General features: G+C 42.4%; 1 protein-coding gene across 1 annotated transcript in view; it reads left to right on the top strand.

Moving 5' to 3' along the window:
- Positions 1-22,413, top strand: part of ARHGEF38 (Rho guanine nucleotide exchange factor (GEF) 38) — a 37,316-nt gene that overhangs the window by 12,297 nt on the left and 2,606 nt on the right. Inside the window, exons 3-11 of the mRNA XM_009327086.1 lie at positions 536-659; positions 4,980-5,127; positions 8,138-8,155; positions 12,592-12,791; positions 13,311-13,444; positions 15,098-15,202; positions 16,392-16,514; positions 20,168-20,488; positions 22,107-22,247. Coding sequence (XP_009325361.1) covers positions 536-659; positions 4,980-5,127; positions 8,138-8,155; positions 12,592-12,791; positions 13,311-13,444; positions 15,098-15,202; positions 16,392-16,514; positions 20,168-20,488; positions 22,107-22,247 — 1,314 coding nt within the window. The remainder of the gene's footprint in view (positions 1-535; positions 660-4,979; positions 5,128-8,137; positions 8,156-12,591; positions 12,792-13,310; positions 13,445-15,097; positions 15,203-16,391; positions 16,515-20,167; positions 20,489-22,106; positions 22,248-22,413) is intronic.

The following is a 22,413-nucleotide window of genomic DNA, read 5'->3' on the forward strand; positions in this document are numbered from 1 at the left end:
TGGAAATTATATGATCTTGATTGTATTTTTGGATTTATAGGACAACTAACTTAAAATGGTACCACCATCTGGAAGTCTTTGTACCTGGTAGCTGGCACCAGAGCACCAAGGTCTCAAGTTTATGTAGCGGCCTCTGTTAGCAACTGGTAATCAGGAAATCAAACCCACTGTCAACTATTCTTTTTCTCAGTGGGAAAGTAAACAAACATTTTAAAGCCAGCTAAGGATCTTTTCTTTATTCAGATGATAATATTTATTTCCTTCCTAGGTAAACACTTTCAAATTAGGAATAGTTCAAAATAAGGTTAAAAGCACTTGATAACATGCCCTTTGTTAACTGCGTCAACCATATTATACTGATCTGAAAACTGTATATGTGTCCTTGAAGTCACAAGGAGGATGTTTATATGAGGTTTTGCACAAGTGGTGCTTCCTGGCATGTTGAACACTCAGGGCATAGCAAGAGAAGGTCTGTAATACACGATGTCCTTCTTTATCCTTCGTCAGTAGCTGCTTAATATTTGTATTCCATTAGATTGCTCGCTTTGACGTGGATGGCTTGTTTAGCAACATTGAATTGGTCCATCAAGTATCAGCCAAACTGCTGTCATTGTTGGAAGAAGCCACAACAGATGTGGAACCACCCATGCAAATAATCGGTATGTTTACTGTCCTCTTGAGTTCTACAAAGCTACGTGAAAGAATAAACATAACACTCTCCTGTCCTCTACCCTCATCAGTCTTAACTAGTACCACTCCCAGGGGTGAATGTGCTACAAGCTGTCCATAATGACACAGGAAAAATGACATGTGAAACCTGTCCAGTTGCTCTGCTGTACTCGTATGATCATGATGCTCTTTTTCCATCCATCTGGATGTTGAGGGGAAGGAAGGAAGGAGGGAGTAAGTTTAGCATGAGTAAAAACTGCAGCACTGAGTTATGCCACATAGTGATAATATCCTTTTCATCTAGTTTGATATTGCCTACCTAACCCTGCTCAAGCTTACACCAACTCTTATATTGCATACTCATAATTGTACCATTCAAGAAGAGCATTAAAAATGATTGGAATAATAAACACGTCACAACCCACCCCAAACATTGTAAACATGTATCTACTGGCAATACAATTCATGTAAGAGGTGGTTAAGGTTTAACAGGGACACGGTCAGTAAAGGCAAGAAAGCTGTAATCGATATGAAGTTTGTGGGAATCTGTGCAGGGATGTCTGTAGGGATCATGGGTATTTTCAGCAAACGGATTGCCCCTGGATATGTCACAACAGTCACACGTTCTGCAGGTCAGGCCATGAATGTTAAGACTGTGATCTATTCACTTGACATTCTGGCACAGCTGGAGAGATTTAAGAAGTTACCACTCATCAGCTCTCCCGTAACTGCTTCTTCAGTGCACAGGCAGTAGGTGATCCACCTTAGGGGATCAGGTGAGAATTCTTAATTTGCTTCAGTGCAAAGTCAGCCAGTTTAGCGTAAGAAACTTCCAGCCATGATTCAGAGGTCAGAGAGGTTCTTTCTTCCCTAAACTGACCACATACAACAGGTAACATGTTATAGAAAGGACCCCTCTTCTCGCAAATAATGGGGTAAAAAATTATTGGTTGCCATTTGACTAAGAAACATGACATTAAAGCATATGAGGCTTGGGAAAAGTATTAATCCTAGCATGTCTCAATCTGGTTTGCCAAGGCAACAGCTTAACGTAGTTTGATGCGACTGTTGTTTGGCGGTATTTCAATAAAAGTGCATCACGATGAGTCATACCCTTAATAAGCAATGTTCTATTCTAGCAGGAAGCGCCTTTCTCACAGCCAAGAGAATCATCCTTTTAGTTCCCTGCCACATCCAGAAGTAAAGACAAACAATTTCATCCATCTATTAGGGTGTATTTCTCCAGAATCAGACAAAGAACCATGAAAAAGTATGGGATTGTGGATCACACAGTTGACTAAATTATGGCAGGGAAAAAGATGGCAAGTAAGGTGTGAGATGTTTTTCCAAAGGCTGAGACAAAAGCAGGGAGAATAATTGCATCACTATAAGCAATAACTTAGTAAGTTTGTCATCCTTTAAAAGTACAGCAAGGTGATAATTTTGTCTTCAAGATCTTCATAATCAGTATAAAAGTTATTAAAGCTATTCTATAGAAAAAGCAGGCTGAGAATCTGTTTCACAACAGATCATATTCTATCATGTTTATAGTATTTAAACACCTTGCATTGAAATATCTTTACTTCGGAAGGCAACCCAGTCATGGTGAGGTTGAGGAGAACTGCTAATTCACTGTTTGAAACCAAACCAATGTGGTTGCTCGTATTCATGTCTTATTTTAGTCTATGTCCTCCACACCTTATGCTATGTTCACATTGATGAGTAGTAATGTCCAATAGGAGCAGACTTGTAGAGTGAAACAGTTGGTGCTAAGGACCTGGTGCCCATACTACACGTCAAGAGGTCTTACTTCAGGCTGTAGCCTGTTTCTGTAGATTGAGAGATGCCCTTTATGGTTGGACTGCATAAGAAGTGCCCTCAGAGTGCATCTTCTGATAATTACCATCCTCAAAGGGATCCAGTTTGTGTGTCTGTGACTGCTCCACCACACAGCCAAGGCATGGGAGATAAGGACTACGAGAGATGGGATTCAAAAGCCCTCTCCGAACCTGAGCTAAAATGCTAATGTAGTCGGACCTTTTGTGATGCTTGGTCTTCTGATGCTAAACACCACTGAGGTTAAGTACCCTATATTTTTTCTGCTCTCTGTTCTGGATACTGTATACGGAGGAATATGAAGACTTAGTAACCTTACCCTGGCTTTAGCTATTAGACCCCTTCTTCCTCCCTCTCCCGCTGCTGTCCATGCAGGAAGCACCACTGAAAGCCACAGGGAGAAACTGTTTCTGTCACTCAAGCCTTCCTCCTAGGATTTTCTCTTTGAGACTGATGACCACCGCACTTCAGAAGAGGCATCAGGCAGATTTGGATCTGTCAGAGTGCGTAAAGGACTCGGTATTTTCAAACCTGTGCCCAAATACAATGTGGTTTTGGCCCATAAAGCAAGCTCCCACAGTGAGATGCCCAAAGCTCATCTGATTCGGTCCATATGGCTCAGTACCAAGAAAGGCTTTAGGCTTAAGAAATCCGTCTGCTTTTAAAAGGCCCCATCCGTGAAATCAGCACATAATTTTTCTCATCATTGAGCATCAATGAAAGTATCTGTCATTGTGGCACAATACATCAGTGAACAGATCTTGCTCATCTCTTTCGTTCTGGAGAAGAGAATGATAATTTCCAGCCTCTAGTATATGCTAAAATAAGCTGTAAATCTATAGCTTGCATTTTTGCTACTGAGAACATAACCTCACTTGAGGGCTTAGCATAGTATGGGCTGTGCTAAGCACTTGGAGCTCCGCTTAAAGTTAGTGAAAACTGTGAGAGCTCAGCATCTCTGAGAATCAGATGCCAAGGGAGCAGGATCAAGAGAAAGCTTATTAAGGTTTCCCCTTACACCGTTGGCTAATAAAAGCCTGTATAGAGAGTTCATGGGAAAGTCAGGATGCAATGTGCGTTGGTAGCCATCAGCATTAGCATTAAGCACAAGACAGAGAAGACGAGACAGCTAAAGAGCAGTTAACTATAGGATGCTGGTGCTTTTCTGACTGTGGCCTTAGAGTAACTAAAATGAATTTGTGTGGTCTTAGCTCTGTCATTGTTGTTCTCTTTTTCGCACCTTGAAACCAACATGCATTAGACAGCCCAGTTAACCTTCGCTGCTAGGGGAAAAAATCCAGAGCTGTGTTACTGTGGTAACTGAATCATTTTTCACTTTAAGACAGAGCAGTTCAATGCAATGTATTATGAAACAGCCTGCTCCGGTCAGGATGAAACATGCAGGATGCCTGACAGCTTGGCGCTCACTCTGTGAATGAATAGAGAGCTCCCAATTAATGTGGTGTTTGGCTTTTAACTTTAATAATCATTGCTATAACTCAACAGAAATATTTATAAAACATTGGACTGGTTGCCACATAGATGCAATTTTCAGTAAATGCCTGAGACAGGAGTTTTCACCATTGCTGTTGTTTATTATATGCATTTCCAAGGATGCTAATCAGGGCGCTGCTACATAAGGGTGTAAGAACCAAATGAATATCTCAGCAGAAGAGATGAAGCATGCCTTCTCCACTCAGATAATATTTCTTACATGCACACAAACAGACACAGGAGTTTTAGGCTGACAGACTTAGGCACCAGAATTAAATGGGAAATAGGTGCAGGACTACTTTAGTGCCTCTAAAATTCCCAACTGTTCTTCGGGGGAAAATGGTGGTGTAGAGGACTGGAAATGGAAATGTTTTCCCCTTTCAGTTGTATATAAACCTAAATACTATATAAAAATGGCTGTAATCCATGGTGGTTTTATTTAATTAGGGGAGGGGTGGAGGTTGTTCCTCTGTCATGTGAAAAAAATCTCTATTCTAGGCCATAACAATTGCCATTTCAGTATTTTGCAAAACAGATAAAAATGAAATGGCTAATGGGAGATGGAGTCATTATTCCTGTTATAACCCATTTAAGTTCATATTCAGTTGGAAAAAAAGTCAAAAGGAAAATTAACAGGCTTACATTCATCCCTCCTGCCAGCCCACGACACAAAGATGGTCTCCCCTTAACAGTTAAGCTCTCCTGTGTGGTTTCCACTGAAGGGGCATTAAGCTGGGGCAGTGAATTAGGGGGTTGAAATTTTTGTGCATTAACACTGATATAATGGTGCCTGGCTATGACAAAGATGAGCAGCTGAGAAATATATGTAATAAATAATGCACATAAACATGCAAGATCATTTCTAAGGGAAGTAAAGTGGAAGCCAGCCTTTTTAGCTCACGGCTAATGTGGTGGAATAATAAAACTCCTTCTGAGATGCTCTTGTCTGGCTTGACACGCTTTGTTTTTCTCCTTAACAGGGGAAGTGTTCTTGCAGATTAAAGGCCCACTAGAAGACACATATAAAATCTACTGCTATCGCCACGATGATGCACACACCATGCTAGAATCCTATGAAAAGGATGAAGAACTGAAGCAGCATTTAAGACACTGTGTACAGTCCTTAAAGTAAGATCTTTTCAAATGATGATTTCCGTCCATAGTCAGTTGCCTGGCAGGGAACATTTTAAATGGATGTAGATGAAAGGTCCCCTGTAAATCCGGAGTTTTATGAGGCTTGCTGGGAGCTCTGGCTTATGCTGCTTTCATGAAAAGATGACAAGCCAGGGGCCATGATTAGATTTCCTTCTCTCTAAGATGGCCAAAAATAGCACAAGAAAGGTCGCTCTTCCCTTAGCTTCAGTGCCCCATACTGGCAAAAAAAATGCTGCATCATATCATGGGCTGTTGGGAACCCCTTGCCCAGCTCCTAGGAAACATGCTGCCCCTGTCTTCAGCAATTCTATTGCTTGAATTAAAATAGCCTGGAATGGCACTATTCACACGCACTGGTGCTTCTGGGCCCCTGTTGCATAGGCCCCAGGGATCTGGAGCGGCTGTGTGGTGCTGGACCCCTCATGATGGGGGTATCTGAGAGCGATCAGCATTGGAGCGAGCTGCCAGGTCCCACCAGTGGAAGGTGCTTTGTGCCATCGCCTCCAGCACCAGCGTCTTGGGGAAATGTGTCGAGAACTGGGGATGCCGCAGAATAAGGGATCCATCTTTCCTCCAGCGCAGCTTCCTCCTGCAGTCAGTTGCAGGAACCAGCTTATCCACTCCATGGAGAGTGCTTCTCTTCCCACTCATAAATCCCCTTGCCCCCTCACCTTCCCAAAAGCGTCACACCAAGCTGTCAGGAAGGAACACACCACGGTCTTTCAGATTAGAGGTCTAGCTCCAGCTCCAGAAAAGGCCCATGCTGCATGTTTGTAGGAGATATGTAAAGCTGTCACAAATAATGGAGTGTACATCAGCAACAGACATTTCAACCACACCCTAGTTAGTGATCAGTCTGCAGAGATGTGTTAAGACTTAGGAGATGGGTAGTATGTCCAAGTGAAATCTGGAAAGAGTGGTGGAGGAAAATATTAACAACATTAAAAGATAAATGTTTACTTTGAAGACAGGTTATGTTGAAAATAAGGCTTATTTTGTGCAACACATCCAGTTATTAAATACATAACAAAGTATATGTGCAGGGTACTTAGGCTTTAGCTTCCCTGGAAGTTGAAAGAAATAGATTTTCATATAAACTCAGGCTTTCAGGCTAATGGATGGCCAGGTATCTCCCCTAAGGGGGTGTTTTAGTTGCTGATGCCTACAATATTCTTTTCTGGCTAATCAAGAGAAGCCACTACTGTCATTCACTCATCCCTGCTGCTGAGGCAAGGGGACGTGGAAGGAAATAAAGATAAAAGATAGTGTCCATCTACATGCTAGGGTGGATGCTGCCACTTGAATTCCAGAGTGAGCAAGAGGAGCTCCTGTTCCAGCATCACAGCTGGGATTTGTGAAGAGAAAGGGTATTTTGTGTTGAGCCATTGTAGCCTTTGCTAGGAGGAAGTGACAAAGCCTTCCTCACAATGAAGCCTTGTTTTGTCTTGTTCTTTCCTGATTAGCCTTTAAACAGGAACCAACGAAAAAAGCACTGGTGCATGTATACTATGTTGTGTTTTTCCCCAGTGCCTAAAGACTGCAGCCAATTCAAATATTAAGACTTGATAGTGCACACTCAAATGCAGAGATGTGGTCTGTTACTACTGATTGGAGAATACTTGCCCTAGGAAGGAAATTATGCAGCATTTTTACCAAATAAGTTATAGGCTGTTTTCCATTGTGAGACATAATAAATGCAGGGGCTGGTGACAACTATTCTTGAAAAATGTTTACTTCTTAAGTAATTATTTTTTTCCTTGGAAAGACTATCGTTCCATTTTTTAAGAATTAAAATAGGCTAATGTTACTAGGGGCTTCTGTTCCCCAGCTGAGTAATATCTGCCATGTGAAAAACAACTTCTATATCAGGAGCAATTTGAGAGTGGCACTCTGCACATCTGTACAGACAAATCAGATTTAATTAGCCATGCTGAGATTCCTATTCCTTCTGTTGACTGAAGAGGAGAAATTCCATCCCAAAATGTAGGTTTCTGCCTTGGAGACATGTGCAAATCCAAATTCTGTAGAGTCCCGTGTTTCAGCAGTGATTATGCAAACTGGGGATGTTGTTTGCTAGCTTGGCCAAAGAAATGCAGCTGGTAAAAATGAAAGGATGCTGGCAACTACCTGCTGTTTTCAGCCTGAAGTAGCTTGGTCAACTATTACAGGGGCAGAGGGACGTAATGAGCACACAAAGTGCTGACAGTGCAGAAGCAATGAAAGCACCAGCTTCCAGATACTCACTTAGGCACCAGTGGGCAAGGAGGTAAGAGTGCAGGCCGCCAAAAAGCAGTGGCTGACGATGTGATGTCAGGAAAGCCCTAATGCAGGGATGGTGCGACATTTTGGTTCCCTTGCATTTGAGTGAATTCATACCATAAGGAAAATATTCTATGCGCATGTTTGCATGTTTCCAAACTACAATTGTACGTCCCTGCTGCTTTCAGTATATGTGTCAACACCATCCTAGTCTGAAGAGGTTCCAGTTGATGTGTAGCCTACAAAAAACTTAACAGCTTCATTGATTCTATATCCTAAAAGGCTGAAATGTATTCTTTCTCATTTAGAAATACATTTCTATTTGAAGAGAGTAGACGGGAATGTATGTAAAGTGTAAGAATGACATGTTTAATTTTGCTTTTCATATTAAGGACTTGATGTTTATTACCGTTGTTAGCACAGTGACCTAAACTTCCTTCTCTAAGAGTGTTAGGACAAGGCTGGGACTTACAGCCAAAGACAGGTTTCTGACAATCCTTTCTCATTTGGGGCTGTCCTTTCAAAAAGATATAGGGCCAGATTCACTGGTACCCTCTGGCTGTTTTGTGCAGTTCTGCTGACACATAGCAGCCATAAACCTAAGTTAACTGGCCAGTTATGGCTGCTCTGTGTCACTGAAGTGTATCTGAGAATCTGGCCCCTGATCTGTAAAAATCCTTTTAGGAGGAATCTAATATATGTTTTGTTTTCTTCTCTTTTGCAGAAAGATATATGAGGAAGAGTAAGTACTATGTCTTTCTCACATGTAAAATAATCTTTAAAATATCTTTAATTTATCTTCGGTATGCTTAAAACTGTACATGTGGAAATTTTAAGAACACAAGCCTTTTGTGTCAGTATAACCCACAGATTTTTCCAGGACATATGTGATAAAGACTCTCAGTTTTAATTTCCCTAAGCCTGTCTAGTTTTCTAATTACCACTGCACTAGCTTTGCAGTACCTTTCAAAACTTGTGGTTTATGAAGCTACTTAATTTGGTTGCTAATTCATTCGGAGCCCTTTATTATCACCTTGCTGTCTTATAAATGTGCTTAGAGAGCTCTGAGGTCCGCAAGAGTGGTTTTCAACAACGCAGTGTCAGTCTCTGAAATCCAGACACTCTGAAATCATTTTGCATAGGCCTCTGTAGACCTGCTACAATACACGTTAGGTTCACAGGTAAAGCTATTTCTAAGGTGATGACCCCTCTGGTAGCCCTAATGAGAAGTCCACCTTAGGATCTTCCCTCTGACAGTGGCTGGAAGAACATCAGAAAAGAACAAGCTCATTGCAACACTTTGCCAGAACACTTACCCAGCCACCGATAACTTGTGGTTAAGGGACTTCTGTGCCAAATGTGACATCTTTGAAAAGCTATAAAGGAGAGTTTCTCACAGCTGCAGTTTCTGGACATCCAGCAGGTTGCGATCATTGAGATGCAGCATGTCCTGAAGTTACCTGCAGGGAGAGGTCAGAGGAGGGGTTAGCTGAACTGAAGAGAATGATTACAACCCCAGACAGAAATGTTAAGAGAGAAAAGAGGAGCAAGTGTGCTCTATATTGGTAGGAGAGGAACACCTGTAAAGTCAGAGAATTTGTTAATCAGTCAGTCAATTGCACGTCATAAATAAGATCAGTGTAAAATACACTTTGAAGGATTTGCACATTGAAATTCTACAGCTGGGGGTTTTCAAGCTTTAGTCTGTGACACGAAATAGTTTTTCCGCATTTTGTTTTGGTAAGGGACATTCTTGTAAACTCCAGTCTCCCAAGGAGTGGGGCTCCAAGAGGAACAAAATATCCAGAGATTCACAATAAGATCATGTGAGACAGCAGCGCGTATAGAAATAGCGCAAGACAGGCTGCTCTGCCTTGCGTAACCCTATCAGAAATGAATGCCTAGTTTTCTCCTTCAAACAGTTTCCAGTGGAATGTAAGATACAACTCACTTTCTGAGTTTAAACTGGCTCTTATAAAGCCGTGCAGAGTGCAATGAGCCAGGTTTAGCTGCGGGACCCTCCCTGAGCTTGACTACCTCACGCGGTATGGTGGCATTTGCCTTCCCCACTGACCAGCAGGGCACTCAGAAATGCCATCACCTGCAACTCAGCTTAGAGGTTGCAGAGTCTCAGCAGCCCTTGGGCAGGACCGCGCCCAAAAATCTGGTTAACATTGAACTGGAAAATACAGCGTAACTCACCCCAAGCGGTCTGTGATGTTGCTGCTCCCAGATTGCTTTTCATTCAAGCATGATCAAGAAAACAATTACATAAATACCAGACAGTGCTGCCCTTTGCTAGCAGCTCGATAGGTTAAATTCTGCTTGGCTTAACAACTGTGCAGCCTCAGTGAATTCCCTGGGTTTGCATGAGAGTCTTACAGCACAGTGAATTATTTGCCCTGCATGTCTTGTACTAAAATGAACTCACGCACAGTAAACCATGAAGCCCGAGACTTTAAGTCACACTGCAGCCTGTGATGCACGCTCACCATTTCAAAACTGCCAAGCTGAATATGACGCTGGCCTCAGCCCTGCTGTACCATACTGGCTATCGTGTTTGCCACTGGACCTAGTTGCTCGGTAATGACAGCAAATGAAACTACATCCTGAATCACCTATCTTTGCCTAGCTCACCACCGTGTGTTTTTTAAACAGGCGGGAATCTTTCTGCATTTGTGACTTTGTTTTGTTGGGAGGAGGGAGGAAGGGTGTGCTGTGAAGCTCACTGCAGTTAAGCCAGCTGCATTTACTGCAGAGCTACGGTAATAATTTGCGATGAGATTAGTACAGCTACATATGACCTAGAATACTTGCTAAATTCACAATAACATGGGGGGAAGGCTGAAGTAGCATCACAAATGAATTATCAACTTAATTTTCCGCACAATAGATGTCACAAGCCATTACTCGCCTGTTTCGGTCGTGTGGCAAGGCCGTGTCCTGCCCAGCGGCCGGGTGCGTCCTAACGGGGCGCATTGCAAACGGGACTCGTCCAGGGAGAGTGGCTATCATCAGCTAATCTCGCTGGGGAGAATTAGATGAGTTGAACTTTGTGGCATTTAGTGCCCCAGGGAATCATTATCTTATAACAAACCTACTATCTCTCGAACCATATTGCAAGACTGTGTCATGCAGATACGCGAACAGAGGGCTGTTTATCACTTGGGCAGCTGTCCAAAGTGCAACTATATAAAGAGAAGACACTTGAAGATTTTTCCATTCATGAGGCAGCTTTTATAGATTTGCATTCATGGGGCTTTTCAGAGAAAACAATAACAATTTAAGATTTTTTTTTTCATTATTGCTGCCAGAAGCTGAAAGAAGGGAAAATAGCTCTCTATATTTAGTGTAGGACACAGGGGAAATGAGGAGGATTGAAATGATGAGAAGGTTTGGGGACATCAAGAAGCCTTAAAAGGCATCTACTATTAATTTTTTTCATGCAGAACTTTTTTACAGATAATGCCTGTGCGAGAGAGATGGCTTAAATATGCAGATGTCTCTTCTCAAAGGCATTCAAATTGTTAGCTAATTAGTCAGCAGTAAGGATTGGCTCTTGTACATTTTATACATATAAAAGTGGGAATGAAAGCTTTTTTTGTTTTTTTTTTACTCTTCCTGCTGCACAAAACAATAGATGTCAGCCTGCAAAACCAAGTGGCTGTTCCCTGTTTTTTGTACTTTCCTTCTACATTGTGTTATTCCATCTTTCCATACGCAGAAATCCTCCTTCACCTAGCATTAACTCTTGCATAGTTAACATCAAATAACCTTTTCCCCTTCAAAGCAGCCTTTTTGGGCATGCAAATGGAAAGCTTGCTCTGCTTTACTGCCCTTCACACTGTTACCAACAGCTCACACTCAGTTTCAAAGGGGAGGTCTGTGAGTCACAGGTAGTTTGTACCCGCACTGGTGCTAGAGCGTTGCCTGGTTTGCTCAGGAGCGTGCTGTAATGAGGAGAGATGATGGACATGTCTGTCCCGCTACTGGAGCCTCAGTAATGGCTGGCCCTGGCCCTAGGGCTTGGCCGACTGGTGTAACCTACTCCGGGGAGACCCCGTGTTTCTACCAGCCACGCGGAAGGTAATGAAGGCACATGCGGCTTGGTCCTGCCTTTCCCCTGTTTTCTCCCAGGCTGTTGTGATGGCCTGCAAACTGCACAGCCTCTCCCCTTCAAGCCTAGAGAGTGTGAGCACAGGCTTTTGTCCGGAGTGGGGCTGGAGCATGAATTCAGCTGGCTGGTAACTCCCTTGCATGGGGGCCAGAGAGCTCGGGTGGCCTTGATGGCCTGAGCCGCTCGGGCGCCTGGGGAAGCTGCTTTGCTGCCCCTGCCGAGCCAGCAGGGATCAAGCCTGGAGCTGCAGAGCATCCCTGTGCCCGCGCTGGAAGCTGTGACTTTCCTACCCTCATCCTTCTGCCACCCTAGGCAGCTGCCTGCTTTGCCTTTGCGTAAGGTGACTTCCAGCAGGTTGGATCAAGTCTGGGTGAACATCCTGTATGTTCAGCATTCCCCCAGGCCAGATCTGGTACCCTTTGGAAGCTCAGGCATCATTAGAAATAACCTGCTGGCAGACGGCAAAGAAAAACCACGGGTAAAAGACAGTAAAGCTTAAGGGTCACGGTGGCGATTTGAAAGATGTCGTGACAAGGTCATCCCAGTTACTCGCAGCAGGGAGATGTTACAATTTTAAGCCTGAGGGGCCAGAGCAGGATGCGATAGCCCCGCTCACATGTGTTTCTCAAGCTTCCTGTTATTTTTTCTTCCACCTACATCTCCCTTCCTGGGTGTTGTGGTGTGTAAGTTGTACCACACACACCCTCAGACTGAGTGGGACAGTTTCAGAGGTAATGTCTAAGCAATAGTCTGGTAGGCTGCTGAAAATACAGAAAACTCAGACCTGGTGTGTATTTCTCATTGAGGGGGCGAGAGGACGGTTTCGTTTACAACAGCCCCTGTTCCCTGGCAGATATATCTTATTTTTTTGACTTAAGTGGTAATTACACTTCTATGACTCAGTGCAAAGCACTGCTCTGGTTTTGATATTTTCTGTAGTTGAAAGCCCAACTGAAGGATATAAAAGGCAGCAGCTTCAATGACTAGACAGAAATAATAAGAAGTTTTTGTCGTCAAGGAGTTTCTCCTTATGTGACTTTTTTGTTTGGTATAAATTATAGAGGAAAGCCAAATCTAACGGACATGGGATCCCTGATGATCAAACCAGTGCAACGGGTGATGAAATATCCCTTGTTACTCTGTGAACTCTTGAATTCAACTCCTGCTTCTCACCCTGACCACAAGGCGCTACAAGATGCCCTTTTTGCTATGAAAAACATTAATGTGAACATCAATGAACTTAAAAGGAGGAAAGATTTAGGTAAGAAAAAGGCACAGTAAGTTCTTCTGCCTTTGTAGGTTTGGGCTGGCAATTACAAGAGAGGTTTCAATTCCAGTCATATCACTACAACAGTTTTGGCTGGTGCTACTACCCAAGTTGTGTAATACACTGCGTTTCAAGAAGGCAACAGATGCCTTAATGTCACTTGTCCTCAGCCAGCTATGTTATCTGACTGGTAACTCCAGAAATATGACAATGATAAAAGAATTCATGTTATATCCATGTTCATTGTCGGTAATGCAGTTGCAAACACTGATAATAATTAAGATGCAGTGATAGCAATATTTCTTACAGACTTGCCACGTTGAAGCCCTATCTTCACTCTTCCCAAGGCTAGCGTCGATAACAGGGTTTTCATAATCTCAAGCATTTTCACACAAGATTACAGCAAGTGCCACCAAAGGGTCTGCTCTCAAATGGTTTCATATTTGTGTGCCTGTCCCTGTGAAAAGCCCTGCGAATACAGATTATTAGTGTCATGAAATTCTCTGTCTGCAGTGCTGAAGTATAAAAGGAATGATGATGATGAAACCCTTAAAGAAAAGTTTTCCCGACTGAATATCCACTCCATTAGCAAGAAATCCAAGAGGGTCACCAGCCATCTGAAAATACTGACGGGGGGAGAACCTCAGGTACTTACTCATCCAACAGCAGATTTGCATTGACAGCTTCAGTTCTGCTTTTGCACTGGGCATTTTTTAAAACATGTTGGAAATGGAGTTTGTGGTGTTGCCTTTTTTCTGCATCATTTATAAAGTCATTTTCTGACTGTCACAGAAGACAGGAAAGATCTTTGTGATTGAAATAGAAAATAACATAATGTGTTCTCCACCTTTTCCTTTTTTATCTAAGAGTTTCTCAAACTTCTGATCTTCAGCAGAGAGGAAGTTACTAGTAGTTTTGTGAAACTCAGCCTGAGAGCAGCGCTTTGCAGATAGACTGGCAATAGTTATTGTCGGTGCTGAGAACGTGTTCAGTCAGTCTTGCTCCACATCGTAACATTCAGGTTCTGAACCCACCACGGAAGATGAGCAATACTTATGATTAGGAAAGGCCACAGGGTTTGCCTCTACATGTGTAAGGACCTGGAACCGTCAAAACTACCAGAGGCAAAGAACCCTGTGATAAGTCCGATGGGTGTTGGGTGGCCAAAAAACTTCTGCTCCTTCATAATTTTGAGGTTGTAATTCAAAACCTAGCAGGATAAACATTTTCAGGAAAGCTTAAATCTAAATCTCAGAGAAAATCAATTACAACTGACCTTGAAAATGATAGCCAGTGCACCTCACTGCATGAGATGGCTGATTATACAAGGTCACTTGCTTTTCTAGATGTGACTTTACAAGATACATGCCGGTTTTTCCTGTTTTGTTTTTTGTCAGTGGTTTGCCCCTTTCTCTGACGCAAACTACCCACATTTATTTTTTCTGTTCATTTATTTGTACAGTGGAAATTTTTGTATTTAGAATGGGACACCAGCAAGGCTATAAAATCAGAGAAAAACAGGGAATTAGATGTTCTTTTTTTTCTTTAGAAGCTTCCCTTTTACGATTTTTTGTTTTGTTTTTTTAATTAAGCTTAAAACATTTGAGAATCATTTTAGAATCAGGATACATCTGTTAAAGATTCAGCTCTCTCTCCTACTTAATTAGACTAAGTAAGTTCCCAATTCACATCTCTGAAACACGCTGTGACCCTTACAGCAAGACCACTGAAAACAAGACTTGAGATTTCTCAAATTCCTCAAGTAAAAGGTAGGCAGAAATAGATGTATTTTCAGGGCTTTTTCAGCTAGCATAAAAAAGTAGTACAAGCTTATTTCCAGCTGCTGAGGTTTCTAGCTGAAGAGCTGGCATTGCTCTAGAGGTAACAGCTCCACCTACAGCCTGCCTGGGGGAAATCTCCCCATCACCCACAAATAAGCACCCAGGGAAGTAACGCCATGACATAAAAATATCTTCCAATTTTCACCACAGTTTCCTCAAATGGAGCGACAATATACAGAAAATGAAGAGTTTTATTGGCACACGTAGGTGTGCTTGTAATAAAGCAGCTCCCTGCTTCCACAAGGATTAAAAATTAAATTCTCTGTCATGTTGCCCTGGGCCTTTGACTTTTCTTGGATTAAAACTGGAGCTTGGGAGAATTAGGGGCTGATCTGTTCTGTTTGCAAAGGGAGGAGTTCAGGGAAGGTTTGGGATTTTTTCCAGCAGTGCTCTGGATGTTTCTTTCATTAGCCAGGCTCTTTTGGGCTGCTAAAATGACAGTGCAAACATCTATTTTAGGTGAAAGATCAAACTTTTAATAAGGAAGAAAAGTTGTTTCGACGTTTAGAGAAGACTGTGAAGTTGTGTGTGAAGAACATTTCACTCTCCTCGCAACATCTACAGGTGGGTACGGGCCTTTTTGGAAATCTGTGGCCACAAACCATGTCCATAACCAGTTTAACACACATTTCTGCCACTGGTTAGGCAACACCAAGTTATTTATAATCAGACCTGTCTACATCACAATATTAAATAAATGAGCTGTGCTGCTGCTGCATTACTGAGCCCATGGCAAAGAAGTTTTGAAGCCCTTTTTCCCCTTACACAAGCAGGCTCTATGGAGACCCATGGGTGCAGCGCAGAAAAGAAGGTGCTGTCTGGTGGCACAGTTACAACTTTCAGTTGCTGGGTAAAGTGGTCATATGGGTCATGCACACCTACTGCAGTGGAGCACCAACTGCTTCTCATTAAAAGTGGAAGAACTGAGTTGCAGCCGCATGAATTAAAATGTCCTAAAATACTGATTTTGGATGTGAGGACTCCTTCCTTTATCCTGTTGCTAGGTTGTGTTGAGAGCTAGCATTAGATGTAGAGAGTGCTCAAGTGCTGTAAATGTCTTTGCTTTAATCCTCCTCTCTGAAGATGTGGGTTGGCTTGTAACTTACCAACTTGTCCCTCTCATGGACAAGTTGCCAACTTTGTAGATGGCATGAGGCCTTTCAAAGTGTAAGTGTGCCCAAACTGGACACGAAGGTTGTTTGAGAGGTAGGTAAGATCAATAGCCAGCTGGCCAGAACTTATTGTGAATGCACCTCGTTTGGTTAAGCAAACAGGGAAAGGCCAGTGAGCTCAGCTGACAAGGGTTGTTGCCTGGAATAGTGTTGACAGTTCCTTATCCAAACGGATGCACACTTCATAAGATTAAAATTCAGAGTAAGTGAAATACACCACTGTAGTCCTATTTAGTCCTCCAAAAGAAGCCTTTGAGGGTGCATGTGTCTTGAGCTGGCTTCTTGCCGAGGAGTAGTTAACTTCCATTGGGATATTCATTAGGTTGGGGCATAATTTCTTCAGTTGAACATTAACAACTTGATTCTTAAATTGTTTACATTGAAAATAGACAAAACACAGGAAAATATTATCACAGCAAACAATCCCACAATGGCTGGAAACTGCACAGAAACTGCACAGGTGTCAGAGATGGAAAATATTTGTGATTCCATCAGTATTATTGCAGTATCTGCATGAGGGAATGCAGTATATTAAAACAGATCGTAATACAGTTTCGTCTTCCTACCATCTTCTCATTTAGGATTCTATACATCTGGCTGCACAGAATATAATTGGGCTTCAGGAAATCTTGCAAGACAAAGATGATGAAGTCAATGGCTGTTTGAAAAAACGGAACAACACTGCAAATCTCTGTGAAGACCTTGTAAGTTTACGCGATATCCAGTGTTACACGGCTATCTGTATGTGCGAGAAAACAGGTGTATGTGAGGAAGACTAGGACAGAAAAGAGCAAAAAGCCTTAGGAATCCATTGGGAAAGATGAGTGGGGATTTTTGGTTAAGTTTCTGTAAGAAATAAGATAAAATTCAGTGTAAGTGCACTGTGTTTTCCCTGGAAGAGCTAAAGAAAACTTCTCAAGCTAAATTCCTGGGTTTAAACTAAAATCTTTGTGCTAAATTTGCATGTTTCACCTGAGCTTCAGACAAGAGCGGCAGATCTTTGCTTTGCTACTTTTGTTTCCAACACTTGCAGTTTTAGAGTGACTTTCGTGATCTTCGTTGTGCTCATGAACTATTAGCTCCTGGAATCATAGATCTGTGAAAATCTCAGCTTTATTACTTTTTCAAGTAAGTTACTATCCTTAGAATCATAGAATCATAGAATCATTAAGGTTGGAAAAGGCCTCTAAGATCATCGAGTCCAACCGTCAACCCAACAACACCATGCCCACTAAACCATGTCCCTAAGCGCCTCATCTACCCGCCTTTTAAATACTTCCAGGGATGGTGACTCAACCACTTCCCTGGGCAGCCTGTCCCAATGTTTAACCACTCTTTCAGTAAATAAATTTTTCCTCACGTCCAATCTAAACCTCCCCTCGTGCAACTTGAGGCCATTTCCTCTCGTCCTTTCGCCAGTTACTTGGGAGAAGAGACCGACACCCACCTCGCTACAACCTCGTTCAGATAGTTGTAGAGAGCGATGAGGGCTCCCCTCAGCCTCCTTTTCTCCAGGCTAAATAGTCCCAGTTCCCTCAGCCGCTCCTCATAAGACTTGTTCTCCAGACGCCTCACCAGCCTCGTTGCCCTTCTCTGGACACGCTCCAACACCTCAACGTCCTTCTTGTAGTGAGGGGCCCAAAACTGAACACAGTATTCGAGGTGCGGCCTCACCAGTGCCGAGTACAGGGGCACGATCACTTCCCTACTCCTGCTGGCCACACTATTTCTGATACAGGCCAGGATGCCGTTGGCCTTCTTGGCCGCCTGGGCACACTGCCGGCTCATGTTCAGCCGGCTGTCGACCAACACCCCCAGGTCCTTTTCCGCCAGGCAGCTTTCCAGCCACTCTTCCCCAAGCCTGTAGCGCTGCATGGGGTTGTTGTGACCCAAGTGCAGGACCCGGCACTTGGCCTTGTTGAATCTCATACAGTTGGCCTTGGCCCATCGATCCAGCCTGTCCAGGTCCCTCTGCAGAGCCTTCCTACCCTCGAGCATATCAACACTGCCGCCCAACTTGGTGTCGTCTGCAAACTTACTGAGGGTGCACTCGATCCCCTCGTCCAGATCATTGATAAAGATATTGAACAAGACCGGCCCCAAAACTGAGCCCTGGGGAACACCGCTCGTGACCGGCCGCCAACTGGATTGAACTCCGTTCACCACAACTCTCTGGGCCCGGCCGTCCAGCCAGTTTTTGACCCAGCGCAGAGTACACCTGTCTAAGCCGTGAGCCTCCAGCTTCTCGAGGAGAATGCTGTGGGAGACGGTGTCAAAGGCCTTACTGAAGTCCAGGTAGACCACATCCACAGCCTTTCCCTCGTCCACTAGGCGGGTCACCTGGTCATAGAAGGAGATCATATATCCATATCATATTCCTTCATATAGGGAAACCATGAAAAATCCGAATATAGCCCATAGGAATTAAAAAGCAATTAAAAAAAAAAGGTAACAGTTTTTCAACTAGTCTCTTGCTTTCAGGGTCCAAATGAACTCTAATGCCTGGCTCTACTAAGATAAACTAAAATGTTTCTTCAAAATGGGGCAGGCTGCTCCTTCACACAGCTGCTCAAGCTGGAAAATTCAGAGGTGGAGATTTTCTTATACTTTCCTAGGTTTGTGCTGACTAAAATATAGCCATTCAATCCTTTCCAAAACACTGAAAACAGATTCTGCCAAGAAACAGAAGGATCTTAGACAGACCACATCCTCCCAGATAATGACAGGGAAGTAAAATGTTGTATTTCCTTTCCTTTGAAGTTCCCGCATTTGAAAAGAATCTCAAAAACTAATCTCAATAATCAGAAAGATATTTTCAATGTCTTTACAATGAATGAGTGCATAAAGTGCAGAAGAGTACCCCTCTATCATTGCAGTGGTGAGTGTGTCCAGTATGGAAGATGCCCCCATATTCAGAAACATCAAAGAAAAGCAGAAGCAATTCAACAATAGATGAAACAGAAAACTTTTTTTCAGAAAAAAATTTCTAACTCCTATTGGCTCATGACCCAGCTATTCTGAAGGTCTATGTAATTTAAAAAAAAATAAAATCTTAATCTTATTTGTTTTAACTGCGGACATTGTTATTAACCATGTTAATATCTACTTATTATCTATTTATTTCTGTGTCTTGGATTTACAAGATTATAAGGGTTCTCTATCCTATGTGTAAGTTTTTTTTTAAAAAAATCCCCTTTTGTCCTGACATTGCACCATGAGTAGATGTTCTCACTGAACAACCCATGGTGCTCTTCACATGTTTTTCTGAAAGGCTGTTATCAATGGTGATCTCGGCAATGGGCTTAGGTTAGGTTTTTTTTTTCCTTTGTGCATTTGTCAATAATGAATACCTTCCTCTTTCATTATATTTTAGGGAAAATTTTAGGGCAGAAATCCACAATAGCCTCTTCCAGAAATCAGGTCCAGCAATTTGGAAAAATTGTTTTCTCAACGTATCAAAAATGGGTTTGCTAAACACTGCCCAGTTTTTCAGGTGGAAGTAAAGTAGGAACTATCTAGCCAGCGTACATCATCTTGGCTTTGGAGAGCAATTCTGGTGCTAAAATGAATCTGTCCTCAACTGTGGTGTGTTACAGAGGGTAGAGGGACAGCTTCTCTTTTATTCTCACATTCAACCCAACAACTTATTTCACACAGAACGTCCAAAAGCTTTAATATGATGATGAGTTTCACTCACTACAAGACTGTGCTGTATTTGAACAAGTGATTTACAAAAATAAATTTTATTTCATGCAATATTAATCCCTTGAGACAAATAGAGACTAATGGAAAAGTCTGAGAAAGACTTTGTTTTTTTACCAGGTGTCTAATTTTGTTGATTACTAGAGATAAAACCAACAAGCATAACATAATTTAATCAAATCAAGTGATTGTTTGTGTTTGCTTAAACAGGAATTGAGTTACAGCTGTTTCCAGGAAAAAACAAAAAACAAACTTTGATAGCATTCAAGACTGCAAGACTGCTATTTAACAAGTCCTCATTGCCTTTAGACTGTACATTGGCACAGGCCTTCCAGTTATGGAAATCCCACTTCACCGATCCTTGCCCAGTTTTTCCTCGGTAACACATTAAGGGCAGTACCGCAGGCTGCATGCTCCAAGGGACCATTACCATTACCAGACACTTAAAGCTGCAAAACTGTTACCTCTCCTTTGCAATGTTATGAGGGAGATCCTAACTCATGCTAGAGCCTGGTTGAAGCTGCCTCTGACAGCAATGCTTTGTGAAGAGTAATTAACAGATTGCTTGATAGGCTGCCATCAGGCTTAACCTGTTACTGGGTCTGAAGAACTGTAAGAATAAAGTAGTAAGTAGGTCTGTTTTATACCTTTCCAGATGGCTCAGCTGGACAAGCTTGTTTTGACTCCTCTCTCAGCACTACAAGCCTTGTTTTCAGGCCCACAGAAGCTCATCCAGAAGCGCTATGACAAGTTGTTGGACTACAACAGCTACCTTCAGAAGTCAACAGGAGAAGAGCTGGACCTGGCAAAGAAAGACTATGAGGCCCTAAATGCACAGTTAGTGGAAGAACTTCAGGTATTCAACAGAGCAGCCAAAAAGATTGTGTCAAACTGCCTGCATTGCTTCATCACCCTCCTCAGGAATATTATGTCTGCAGCACTTCAGTCAAATTCTGCTGTGGTGGTGCCTGTTCCGGTAAGTACATTAGAAATAGGTGCAGCTCCGCCTTTATTTGTCTTTTTTCTTTCTGTATGATTTGGCTAGAGTTATGCAGGACACAGACCTACAAGCTGTACCGCTTTTGTTTGTTCTGCTAAGCATAGTCAGGTTTGGTTTTTTTGTTTTTCCTTGCAAGCTCAGCAAAGGTTAAGTTCTGAGCTTAAGTTTTGTCAGGCCTGGATTTTTCATCGAGAATGATCCTAATGCAGCTGTTCCAGCTGCTACAGTGATAATAATAGCAAGAACATTACAGTAAGGCAAAAAGGAGGCAGCTGCTAGCATTTTAGTCTTTGTTTCTTAGCGTCTACCCTGAGTAGCCCAGAAAACGCAAGAAGAGAAATTCTAAGAAGGTACATGAACACTCCCATTGCTGCTAGACCTGAAGAGTCACAGATGACTGCAGAAGAGAAGCAGGTTAGGAGACCTGATGAAATAATTTCTATGAAAAGCAAGTTGTTTTTAAACCCAAATATGCTGCAGAAGCTCCTGCAGACATCTCTAGGCAGTAAGGAATAGCTTTGTCTACACTGGCATTTTTAGAAAGTTCAAATCATTTCATTTATGTAGCCGAAAGTATCAAAGATCTCTGTCTGAGCTACACAGAAGGAGGGCATCAGTTCCTCCAGCCCACTCTACGATCATTACCTGAAGATTGAAGTTGAGAAATTATTCTTAATTTGTGTGAAAATCCTACAGCATTTCAGTTTTCTCGTACTTTTGCCTAGAGGACTTGAACCCCTTGAGAAACACAGCTGCAACAATGCCTTCCACACATCCAAATCCACTCATCTGAACTGGAGCAAGACTCCAGATAGGAAACACATTGTAGTGAGGCAATTCCGGAGTATTCCTTTCCATCAAGGCTTGAACACAGCACTTTATAGTCAGGGGCAGCTGAAAAATTAAGCAAGCAAGGTCAGGATCAAAACATAGAGCTGCACTGTTTAATGGGTAAATGAAGGCTTTTCCCACATGAAGAAATTGCATCCCTGTAATTTGACCATTTCATGTTTTGAAAGCTGTTTTATCCAGCACTGTTTTCTGTGAGGCTCTGCCTACGAAATTACCTTCTTTTTGTTTTTTCTGTTTGTATCAGCAAATATAGTTGGGGTTAGGCACAGTCCAAAAGCACTTATCCAGTGCCACAGATAGAGCTTCAGCTTCCCCAATGATTTTTAACCTGGTGGCAGCACCCAGTTGCACAAACACACAGCCGTAGGGTAAACTACTCCAAGCCTTACAGCACATTGCACACTCTGATGGCTGCCGAGATGCACATTTCCATCTGAAAGCTGGTGGCTCAGTAGCGTAGGTGTAAGGCTGTTCATTTTCATCACTGTTTAGAGTATTTTTTAATGATTTAATTTAAATTAGTATATCTTTTAAGTATAACAGGAATCATTAGAAACTTTCTTTAAGCAAGGGCCTTTCTTTTCTTTCCATCTCGTACCTAGCACACTATGGGCTCTGCAGAAAATAGCAGTAACTTGTCAGATTTCCTGACTCCTAGCATCCAGCCCATTAAACCAAATCTGCTCTCTCTAATCTCCTTACCATTTTGTCCATGAGATCTAACCCACCTTTGTGTTTGCAGCTGTCTTCCTCAAGCATCTGTGAAGTGCAGAATCAGTTGATGGAGGAGGTTCACAAGCTGAATTTTGTAAAAGAAAACAGCAGTACAACCTTTATCGAGAGAAAATTGAGCTTGGAAAAAAAGAAACCTGTCCTTTCTCCAGTGAGTACCATACATCCAAATTGTGTATGAAGCATCCTCTTTGGATCGCTTTTGAAACAAAACCATTTTTATGCCACCTAGATATTTGGGCTTGGTCTCTTCACTGGGACTCTGAATCAGGTTGTTGGAATGAAGCTGTTCCATTGATCAGTAACTTCTGAAGATT

Source organism: Pygoscelis adeliae, unplaced genomic scaffold (assembly GCF_000699105.1).
Source record: "Pygoscelis adeliae isolate BGI_AS28 unplaced genomic scaffold, ASM69910v1 Scaffold87, whole genome shotgun sequence".
Lineage (NCBI taxonomy): Eukaryota > Metazoa > Chordata > Aves > Sphenisciformes > Spheniscidae > Pygoscelis > Pygoscelis adeliae.